The 12,014-nt window shown below is 43.9% G+C and overlaps 1 protein-coding gene across 30 annotated transcripts in view; it reads left to right on the top strand.

Moving 5' to 3' along the window:
- KCNMA1 (potassium calcium-activated channel subfamily M alpha 1) overlaps positions 1 to 12,014 on the top strand; it is a 775,685-nt gene that overhangs the window by 552,179 nt on the left and 211,492 nt on the right. For all 30 annotated transcript variants that reach the window (XM_032140900.2, XM_058436411.1, XM_032140879.2 and 27 more), the window contains exons 11-13: positions 2,074 to 2,179; positions 3,952 to 4,034; positions 9,126 to 9,195. In XM_032140900.2, coding sequence (XP_031996791.1) covers positions 2,074 to 2,179; positions 3,952 to 4,034; positions 9,126 to 9,195 — 259 coding nt within the window. The remainder of the gene's footprint in view (positions 1 to 2,073; positions 2,180 to 3,951; positions 4,035 to 9,125; positions 9,196 to 12,014) is intronic.

Genomic DNA, 12,014 nt, shown 5'->3' with positions numbered 1-12,014 from the left:
CATGTGCCTGTAGCCCTCGCTACTCAGTAGGCTGTGGTGGGAGGATGGCTTCAGCCTGAGAGGCAGAGGTTGCAGTGAGTCAAGATTGCACAACTGCACTCTAGTCCTTGTCTCCAAAAAAAAAAAAAAAAGGCTGCTAATGCTTCCATTGCTAGGATTCACCTTTGTATCCCTAACGTCCATCAATATCATATTTATAGTAGATGGCCCAGTTAATTAATTAACCTCTTGAAGCTCTGGGTTAATAACATACCTTCCTATAGGATTGTTTTGAGATTTAAATGAATTAATGTTCATCAAGGCCAGGCGTGGTGGCTCACTCCTGTAATCCCAGCATTTTGGGAGGGTGAGGTGGGTGGATCACTTGAGGCCAGGAGTTCAAGACCAGCCTGGCCAACGTGGCAAAACCCTGTCTCTACTGAAAATACAAAAATTAGCCAGGCATGGTGGCACATGCCTGTAATCCCGGCTACTCTGGAGGCTGAGACACAAAAATCACTTGAACCTGGGAAGTTGCTGGGAGCAGAGATCCTGCCACTGCACTCCAGTCTGTGTGACAGAGATAAACTCTAAGTAAAATAAAATAAAATAAATAAATATTATTTATTTTACTTATTTATTTATAATACTATTTTACTATTATTTATTTAAAATGTTATCTGCCATATAGTAAATGTTAGAAAACATGAACTATTATTATTATTATCATTATGGACTTCACAAATGTTAGGCAAGTGTTGACTTATCACAGTACCTGGCGTATAGTAGGTTCTAACTAAATATAATCTCCCAGTGCCTAGCACGGTACCTTATCTACAGTCTTTTTCATCTCTGCAGAATTAACAAATAAATAAATAGGTCACTTGTTTAATCCTTGTCCTCCAAAGAGAAAGATGTCAGTACAGATCAGCACCAAGAAGTGTGATGAGTCACATACACGTGTGTGAATCAAGAACAATAACGAGAGTAAATTCAGTCTGTCTGTGGCTCCTCAGAGTGATACTTTTTGATCCAGGCCTTGGGGGATGAGAAGTCCATGAGACACAGAAGCAGAGATAAGGTTCATGATGGAGGGAACAGCAGGATGGCTCTCCCAGGGGAACCTTGGGCTAATCCTTGATTGTATTAGTCCGGGCTCTCCAGTGAAACAGAGTCAATAGGAAATACATATATCAATATATCTAATACAGATATATATAGGTATCTATATATTGATACATCTATCTATATCTCTATCTATCTATCTATCTATCTATCTATCTATCTATCTATCTATCTATCATCTATCTATCTATCTATCTATCTATCTATCTATCTATCTATCTATCATCTATCTATCTATCTCTAGAGAGATTTATTAGGAAGAATTGGCTCATTTGATTACAGAGGCTGGGAAGTCCTACTGCCTGCCACCAGCAAGCTGGAGACCCAGGAAAGCTGGTGGTGCTTGAGTCTGAAGGCCAGAGAGTCATAGAGCCAATGTCAATGCCAGTCCAAGGATAGGAGAATGACAAGACATGCCCAGTTCAAGCCGGCAGGCAAGAAGCAAAAGGGACAAATGCCTCTGTCCTCTGCTTTATTGTTCTCTTCAGACCCTCAAAGGACTGGATGATGCCCACTCCCACAAAGTAGGGCAATCTACTGAATTCACTGATTCAAATGCCATTCTCATCCAGAGACTCTCCCAGACACACCCAGAAATCACACTGGATCTGGGCACCCTCTGGCACAGTCCGCATAAAATGAACCATCCCACTAGTGGCGCAGCCCAGCTTCCCTATTTATGAGATAGGAATTCCATTCATACTGAAGACAAGACATTTGCCCAGAGGTCTTGGCCTTCCTAAAGCCCATGAACCTCTTTCTTTTACCGTGGTACTGGTTTGGTTTTCAGTTGGGCTGGGGTTTTACTTCTCTTGAGTGTGAGTCTTTTATTTATGGCAAGCAAAAGGGTGACTGTAGGTCACAGCCTCTCCCCAGGGCTCCCTGTGGAAATTAGAGAGGAAGGAGCCCATGGAGGCTGAAACCCCCGAGTCCATTAAATTAATAGCGATTTCTTCTCTCCCTGTGTAGCATCTCCCCCAACCTGGAGCTTGAAGCTCTGTTCAAACGACATTTTACTCAGGTGGAATTTTATCAGGGTTCCGTCCTCAATCCACACGATCTTGCAAGAGTCAAGGTAAGGAGGAAGAAGTGATTTCTGCTTTTATCCCATCTTGGTGGGGGTCTGGGGGGAGTCCTGACTCTGTGCTGAGGTGACACACCTCCTAGGTTGGCCGCGAGTCATCTCCTAAACACCTAATGAGATCAATCACATACCAGTAACCTTGATGTCACCCTTCCACTGGTCCCAGGACCTCCTTCTGCTGGCATATGCAAGACTGCCTATAACCATCCCACACTTGGACTGGTCATAACATGAAACTTGCTTTGCTGGTTTCCTCAAAATCAGCTACTCATCAAGGAAGTAGACCAGTTGTATGGACCCAGTAGTCTTTATAAAACATAATAATCAAGTAATTCCCATATTGAACACTTAAGTTAGACTCAATATAGCTCTGACATCTATTATTTACATCTGAAAGAAACATTAGGGTAAAATATAAAATAAAATTTTACTGAGCTATAAAACATTTGAGCTTTCTTTTTTCCCCATCTAAGACTCAGGGTGTAAAACTAAACATACAGTTATCTGATATCATTGATAATGGGCGAATCTTTTTTTCCAGAACCTGGTAAGTTAGAATCTTCTCATAAAGCACACCTGAGGCTTAGAAGGGAAAGGTACAAGGCAAAATGGCATCTGCTACTTTACCTATGTAATATAGATTTTGTAAGCATGTTCAATATTTGCATGCCAGGGGTTGTACATTAATATAATGAATTCACCGAAGTCTAAATGCTAACTGTGGTCACCGCATAATTCTGTAAATAATATAATTGGCCAAGATGAATAATCCAAAAGGATTTGGATAAATTCTTTCTTTGCATTATTAAAGAAATCAGAGACGATTTGTGACATACCAGGGAGGATATTATGGCCTCCCTCAAAATCCAGGAATGATCTATTAAGTACAACATACCAAGTAGGACAGATTGCAGACCTGAGCCAGCATAAGAATTCTTATGCTCATAGAGTCCAGTTAATCTTAATATTATCCAGACATAACCCAAGTTATTGCTTATGTAAAATCTTATGAGAACGTAGGGACAATTGTTATTTTTCGTGGACCTAATTTAAATGCAAGCAATCATTAGCACATCAAACTCATGGTCCCCTCTAAGGAATAAACCCTTGTGGCTCATGTTTGGATAAGTCAGTAGGTATATTTTGAGTTCAACTGTGACACACCATTTCATACATAGATTTGTTGTCTTTTGAATATCTGAATACTAATTGGATACTAAGCAATATGGTGATGTTATCTGATTTAGAGCTCTGATCTCTTCCCAGCCTATAGAAAATGAAGATGTGAAAAAGGTCAGATGAAGGACTTCAGAGTGTACATTTCTGAATCCCCAATACTCAGTTAACTTGCTAACTGGAGAGAAGGGATTTAACCCACCCACCTCCAACTCCTGATAGGAAGAATTAGGATGATGGTGCAGATGGTTGAGAAAGGAGGTGGGGAGGAGACTGAAAGGCTTAATTAATTGTTATTTAAAGAAATCTGGAAATCCTACAAGTAAGCAACGATGCCAAATGAAAAGTATAATTACCAAGGTACATGTTGTACCCTCCAACAGCAACAAGATGAAATGTTTATACCATAACAAGAACTTGCAACCTACACTTTTGACAAAAACTATAATCTCTCAGGCTCTCAGGATTTTTTTTTTTTTTCTTTGCAAAGCACCAGCTTCCCCAAGAGCTGTCAACAGAGAGAGACTACAGTCGAGCGTGGCTATTTATATGTTTGTGTTCTGTGATTTTTCCTTTCGGTGTCTTAGATAGAGTCAGCAGATGCATGTCTGATCCTTGCCAACAAGTACTGCGCTGACCCGGATGCGGAGGATGCCTCGAACATCATGAGGTAACTCTTGGGGTGCTGGGGAAGGCCCTGGGCTTGGCAGTCTGTGGCCGTTCACGGCCCATTTGGGTCTTCTGCAGAGGACTATCTCTATGAGGCCTTTTTGCCCCACAAGCCACCGTACAACTCACCAGCTGCATAGGCCTGGGGGAGCCGAGGCTGTCTGTGTGGGTTGGGGCAGTGGCACACAGGGTGTCACCAACAGGAAGCTCACCCTCAGCAGGTGGCAGCTCTGGGGCTTACAGCTGGCCTTGGGTTTGAGATTCCTTGAGACAGAACTAGGAAATAGATTGAGGTGGGTGCTGGCCTGAATTAAAGTACCATGTTCCCTAAAGGAAATGGGCCTGAGATATCTTAACTAAAGGCAGATGCCCCCAGGGGACATTTTGCAATGTCTGGAGATGTTTTTGGTTGTCATAACTAGGGGACCGTGCTGCTGGCATCTGATAGGCAGAGCCCAGGGACACTGCAAACCACCCTGCAATGCACAGGGCAGCCCCCACAACAGAGAATTGTCTGGCCCAGAATGTTAATGGTGTCGAGGCTGAGAAAATCCTTATTAGGGCTTTCCAAGTGTGTCTACGGCATACTGATTCCTATCACCCCAAAGGGAAGTTTAGTGACCAGTTAGCCTGTTTCATCCAGTTTCCCAAAATTAACGTTCTTTCTTGAAAGCCTTTTCAGTGCTTTTAATACTAATATGCATCTCCGAGATAACATACTATAGAACACTTTTGAAACCTATTTGACTATAAGCTTCTGCTCCTCTCCCACCTCCCCCAACCATTTTTTGTTTTGTTTTGTTTTGTTTTTTGTTGTTTTTTGTAGAGACAGTCTCGCACTATCGCCCAGGCTGGAGTGCAGGGACGCAATCATAGCTCGCTGTGACCTTGAACTCCTGAGCCCAAACGATCCTCTCACCTCAGCCTCCCAAGTAGCTGAGGCTATAGGAATGTGCCACCACACATGGCCGATTTTTAGATTTTTTTTTAGTAGGGACAGGGTCTTGCTATGTCTCCCAGGCTGATCTCAACAAACTCCTAACCTCAAGTGATCCTCCCACCTGGGCATCCCAAAACTCTGGGATTACAGGAGTGTGCCATTGCCCTGTCCTCCCCCACCTTTTTTTTTTTTTTTTTTTTTTTTAACAGAACATCTAGGGGAGGTCATACTGGGAAACACTGCCCAGTGCTTTTTGTGCACATGGGTTAGGCCTGTCAACTGCTAATCTTGGCCCCAACACCAAAACCTTATTCTTTTCTTAATTCAGAAAAAAGCAATTGTTCAGTTTTTGTTCCTTGCATAAACTCAATAGTCACATTGTGTGACAATGAAATGACGAAAAAGTCAAGGCATTCTGCTCCAGGTAGTTAGAGGCCCTTTGGAATTTGTCTTTTCTGTAGCATTAATTGCAGAAGAGTTAAGAGGGCTGAGAGGAAATGATAAAGGGAAGCTTCTGGAGAGATGAGCTAAATTCAGTGGGATTTCTGTCCCACCGCATTCCCAGGAACTTTGACCTAACTGTGAACAGCCATCTTTTGGGCTAAAGGTTTCCCCTCTCCCTGTGGCTTGGTTTACTGCCTCTTGGGAACTTACCTGAGGTTGAAGGTCAAGAAGTTACCTTTACATCCTGACCGTGTTTGCATCGCCTTTGTCTTTGCTTTCCATCAGTGGCCCCAAGTGACCGGAGCTTCCCCATCAGTGAGGTGGGGGAATTCCTCCAGTGCATTTCAGAGGAGCCAGTCCTCCCTTAAGCATCTGGTCCTTGTGTCTGGCAGGCAACATCTGGCACCATCTTCTCTTGCCACTCACTTTTCTTTGGCAATATACTTAGTGAGGTCATTTTAAGGAAGTTGATGCGTGAACTCTTCTAAGCATTGGGCTTGCCAGGCTGCGGAGAGAGGGTGGAACAGATTCTGGCTTCACACCTGGGCCCATTCCCGAATCAGTTACAGCTGCACAGTGGCTACACCAGCATCAGGGTTGGGTGTGTCACTTGTTCCTTTCTTTGAAGTAGGAAGGATTTTCAACTTTTGACACCTTTTTCTGTCATTGGAAATGATTTTTTAAAAAATGTAACCCTTTAAGGAACCTGGCTTCACTGTCTTCAAAATTCCAAATAGAAAACCAAAAGAAGATGAAGCTTAATGTTTTGACTCCACAGAGATGTTTGGGGCTACCTGAGTAATGGTTTTAAAATGGGTGTTTCTCTTAATTATAGTATTTTATTTAAACCCTAACTGTGGTAGGGTTAATATGAAGACACATAGGTACTAGGGTGACTGCAGGATGAGGAGGCATAGAAATTACTGGTCAAGGGCTGGACTCAGTGGCTCACGCCTGTAATCCCAGCACTTTGGGAGGCCGAGGCGGGCAGATCACGAGGTCAGGAGTTCAAGACCAGCCTGACCAACATGGTGAAACCCCATATCTACTAAAAATACAAAACTTAGCTGGGTGTGGTGATGTGTGCCTGTAATCCCAGTTACTCAGGAGGTTGAGGCAGAGGAATTGCTTGAACCCGGGAGGCAGAGGTTGCAGTGAGCCAAGATCGCACCTGCACTACTGCACTACAGCATGGGCAACAGAGCCAGCGAGGCTCCGTCTCAAAAAAAAAAAAAAAAAAAAGAAAAGAAAAAAAAAAAAAGAAATTACTGGTCAAAGGTAGTATCAGAAATGTAATTAAGTAGAGCCGGAACTGAGGCCTTGGCTGCAAAAAGAAGTGGGAAGTTCAGGGTTAAAAATGGGCTTTGTCTTTCTCTTGTTTGTATAATCCTCCTTCCTCCTCAGTTTAATGAGACCAATCTGCCTCCTTTGAAATTAAAATGTCAAAGATCCATTTGAAATGAGCTAATGCAGAAAACTGGCTGAAGCTGTGAACTGCAAGGCAGGGCTGACAGAGGTTCAAAGTCCTTGAGTTATAAGCATTGGCCAACACAACACTTTTCCAAAAATAAAATGAAATCCTTCAAGTGCAAAAACCCAAGGTGAATTTGTGCTGGGAGAGGCTTTAGCACGATCCATTTCCTAAATTCGTAAGTTGCAGCTTTTCAGATAAAGCTGTTCCCTGGCTGCCTTCTCTCCATTTCTGCACTAAAAAGGGTGAAGTGGGGAGCGCTGCTGGGTGGGAAGTTTGTGGGGGCGGTCATAATAAATGCACTTGCATTTCTGATTAGGCTTAGGAGGTGGGCCTTTCTGTGGAATTCCATTCTTTAGCCTTCCTTGTCACAGAAGGAAATGTACAATGTCACTTCTGACAGACTTGGTAATGACAAAAACCATAACTTACACGTGGAGAGAACTTTAAATGATTTCAAAGCATTTTCACATCTGGTCTCCCATTTGCTGCTCATACCAAGCCTGTGAAGTAAATAAAGCAGGTACTGTTGCTCCCAGTGTCCAGATGAGGAAACAGGAACAGAGAGCCCAGGGTTTTCCTAAAGGTCGCGCAGTTCATTAGTACAATAGCTGTGACTGGAACCCAGGTGTTTCCATTCATCTGGGCTCTGCCACTCCCTTTAGCACCACGATTTATGTGGGGAGGACACGTGAGGGCTGGGGTGGGTGCAGGCCATGCTTAACATTGAGTTTGGACTGGGGGCAGGTAGGAGACAATTTTCCACCAGATCGTGACCCCGGCAACGCCTTGGCACTTCCTTTTAACCAGCATTTAATTCATCATTTTCTCTATTAGCTATGGAAGGCTGAGTCCTTGATCTTGTCCTAAGATCCCTGCTTAGAAATCATTTTTTGTGATAGTGGCCAAGCGTGTGTCACAATTAGAACCATTTGTCATCCTGCTTGTTTGATTTGTCATTGTTGTCTCAAGTTGTTAACTTGGAGAACTGGACTCAGCAGATTGTTTCTGGGCTAGTCCCTAGGGTGTGGGAGATTGCAAACCTCTGGAGGCCCCATGATTTGGGCTTGCTTTCGATGTCTACATAGGCAATAAGCTGGCAGCCCCTGCTCCAGGCCCCCTACTCCCCAGTACGCACATGCATACATCCCATCCCCAATGCATTCCAGGGGGCCCTCAAATTTTTCATGCCCAGGACACAGACTGTGGCTGTTTTGTGATTTTGTTTTCACACTAGCAAGAGGTATGGTGGTGGAACACTGTTTAACCTGGCCCAGTGTCTGCAACTCCTCAAGATAGCCCTGGCTGCTGGTCCTGATGCAGGATAGGTGAGCCCCAAACTGGGGCTTAGCCCATGAAGGTTTATAGCTTCCCCCAGAAAAGAATTCAAAGGCAAGCTGGTAGTAGGGCAGAAGGAAACAGCTTTATTGAAGCAGTAATATTACAGCTCCATGACTGCTCCTGCAGAGCGGGGCTACACCATAGAGTAGCAGCTCTGGACAGTTCTGCTGTTATATTTATACCTACTTTTAATTGCATGCAGATTAAGGGGCAGCTTATGCAAAAATTTCCTGGGAAGGGGTAGTAACTTCTGGGTCATTGGGTCATTGCCATAGAAAGGCAAGTCCCATGAGCCCAGTGCAGATAGAAGCAAGTTCTTTGAGCTTTCTTTCTCACTGTCCACCCTGACACTTCGGCAATCGTATTAAAGGGTTTCCTCTTTCTTGGCCTTCTTCGTTCCTCATGGTGGCTTCCCCAAGTTGTATGTAGTGAGAGATGGAACTGGGACTGGAATTCATCCATGCAGTACAACTTGCTTTCAGGAAAGGACCTGGTATGTGCTTGTAAAGTTACGTCACTATGAACATATTCCAAGAGATAGTTGATTTCATAATTGGACAACAGGCTTGAAATATGAAGCATTTCAATCCCCTATGATCTAGTAATAGTAATGTTCTAGGGCCTAGAGGATATAGGGAACCTCCTGGGTGTTGCCATGGCAATGGTAAACTGACAGGGCACACTGCTGGGTGTGTCCAGTGAAAAGTTGCTTCTGCCCCATCCCTGTTTCAGCTAGTCTTCAATTTTGTCTGGTATCTGAGCCCTGCCTCTGGAATCAAGTCCTGCCTCCTACCTCAGTCCCATGGGTACCCCATTTGGAGACAGTAAAATTGATCTTTTGGTCAGACACCATGCATAAGGCAGACCTGTCTCAGCATTGGTTCTTTCTTTTTCAGAGTAATCTCCATAAAGAACTACCATCCGAAGATAAGAATCATCACTCAAATGCTGCAGTATCACAACAAGGTAGGAGTGCGAGAGCCCGCTCCAGGTCTGAAGATCCATCCACAGGTCCAGCCTCTTCTTCCTCATTATACAGCCTCACACACACATACACACACTCACGTGCCCACAAGCACAACTCAAAGACCTGGGTAAAGAGGTGTGATTGTTAAAAATCTTCCTGGGACATTTCTTTCTTCCTTCCTTCCTTCCTTCCTTCCTTCCTTCCTTCCTTCCTTCCTTCCTTCCTTCCTTCCTTCTTCCTTCCTTCCTTCCTCCCTTCCTTCCTTTCTTTCTTTCCTTCCTTCCTTCTTTCTTTTCTTATTTTGAGATGGAGTCTCGCTCTTGTTGCCCAGGCTGGAGTGCAATGGCATGATCTTGGCTCCCCACGACCTCCACCTCCCAGTTTCAAGCAATTCTCCTGCCTCTGCCTCCTGAGTAGCTGGGATTACAGGCATGCGCCACCATGACAGGCTAATTTTGTACTTTTAGTAGAGATGGGGTTTCTGCATGTTGGCCAGGATGGCCTTGAACTCCCAACCTCAGATGATCTGCCTGCCTCGGCCTCCCAAAGTGCTGGGATTACAGGCATGAGCCACCGCACCTCTGGCCCATTTCTTCAGTGTTTGCATTTGGTCACTGGAAGGATGCTCCTTCATGTACTGATTCATTCATTCGGGAAGTGTCTATTGGAACCCGAGGTTCAGAACTATTGATTTACTCTTGGATCCCATCCATACTTAAGTTACAACAACTTTTATTTGTATGTGCTGCAGTCATTTATTTATCCAGTAAATATTTATTGAATACCTACTGTGTGATTAGCACTCTCCCTGACACCGGCAGGAATATCAGTGAAGGAGAAGCCCTATTTTGTGTCCTCGGGGATTTAGCAGTTAAGGTGTAGAATGCTCCAGGCAAGTGAGTGATAGGATTTCTCTATCTGAGACCAGGTGAACTAGTGAGTACATAATGTGCTCTGTAAGAGTGTAATGTGGAACACATTCCCAGAGTCGAGATGAGAGTTTGCAGAGTTGAATCAGGAAAATAGTAAGCTATCCAGAGATTAAAGAGAAAGGAATTTTCCTTGTGTTATCAATGGGGGATTGATTAGAAAGAAGACAAAAGTCAGAGTCTATGCTGTTTCCCTGTGATTACTTCTCAGTAAACCAGAGTCCAGTGTCTCATTCAAAGGCAGTGCCCCTTCTCTCGACCAGTCAGTAAACTTCCATAAAAACAGCTTTAGGGGAGGGAAGGTGGCACCTTTCTCCATTTGATGCGGTATCAGTTATGTCCTTAATGAAGCCTAGAAACCGGAGGCTGCCCAGTACCTGGAGCCAGGTGTCCTGTCTGTACAGAATAACTCCCTGCTGGGTTATGAGTGACAGCGTACCCTCTCTTATGGGCCATATTCTATGAAATAGGCAGTCAGGTGACGCAGAGAAAACCCCATTCTGCCAAATGCACCAGCGCCATGCCGTTATTTCTTAATTGCTGGCAAGTGCTGGCCCATTTTGCTGTGTGGAGGCCTATCAGAGGCTGTCACTGAGTGGAGCCTGCTGTCAGTGACTGGCCCACCATCCAGAACGGCTGACTGCTGCCAGCCACTGCCCAGCCCTCGGCAGGTGGCTCCCTTGCAGAACGTGTTGTTCTCCAGCCAACGGATTTGGTGGTGGGCACCCAAGGTCACGTTCGCCTGTTTGTCTCTGGAAAACCCAAGGACACTGTAGAGATAAAGTGAGGATATTGGTAATGCACAGGTGTCAAGCTGGAGAAGTTTTTGATGTCAGCCCTTGTAGGTGGAGGTGAATTTTATTAGCAAGGCTGTGACTGGTGACAGCTCCTGTAGCAACGAGCTCTCCTTCTTTCATTTGTGATCTGAAATTTCATTTAGTGTGGGAGTGCTTTAAGCTGTTGTTTAGATTTTTGGCTGAATTTAGATTGAATAGGAAAATTAATGTTGTATGTTTAGAAGGGGTTGTCAGTTCCTTTTTTTCCGTTTCCAATGAGTGCTGATGCAGCATCTTCAAGAAATTAAGGAGGATTTTAGCTGTGGTTCTTGTCCAACTCAAAGCAGCTCAACTGGCCTGGGATCCAGACAGTCCCTGGTCAGTAATCACATGATCATAGCAATCTGAATGTCTTTGGCAAACCTCTGTGTTGTAATTATTCAGAAACAACGAGGAAGATGTCAACCAATTCATGATTATTTGCTTAAAACACATTTTGTTTAGAAACATCCCAAACTATTCGAGTTCTGGGGTTGGGCAGAATCATTTACAGATCCTTGGATGATTAGTAAGGACACAAGGAATAGAGTGACTTTGACACAGGGCATTTTGTTGTTGTTGTTGTTTCATATCTCTCTTCTAGAGAAAGAAGAAAACGTCCACTCATCATCGTTTGTCTTTCATTCCTTGTAAAATTGCAAATGGACATTCTTCACCCTGTTTCACAGTTTTGCTCTGTTTCCTGAGACGCTTCCTACTCTTTCAATACATTTTCTTCCTCTTCCCTTTCAACATTTTTTTTCTGCCTTTCTTGGCACTTTTTGCTGCACTCATCCTAGATACTTAGAGATCTCCATGCATTACAACTGGCTTTCAGGAAAGGACCTGGTATGTGCCTGTAAAGTTATGTCACTATGAACATATTCCAAGAGATAGCTGATTTCATAATTGGACAACGGGCTTGAAATATGAAGATTTCAATCCCCTATGATCTAGTAATAGTAATAATCTAGGGCCTAGAGGGATGTAGGGAAGCTGCCTACTTTCTCTCCATGTAAAACTGGCCCTGAGTTTGTCATCATCATAATTGTAGACATTCATGTCATATTTTAT

The sequence above is a fragment of the Hylobates moloch genome, unplaced genomic scaffold, assembly GCF_009828535.3.
Source record: "Hylobates moloch isolate HMO894 unplaced genomic scaffold, HMol_V3 SCAFFOLD_3, whole genome shotgun sequence".
Taxonomy (NCBI): domain Eukaryota; kingdom Metazoa; phylum Chordata; class Mammalia; order Primates; family Hylobatidae; genus Hylobates; species Hylobates moloch.
This window is presented reverse-complemented; position numbering and strand designations above follow the sequence as displayed.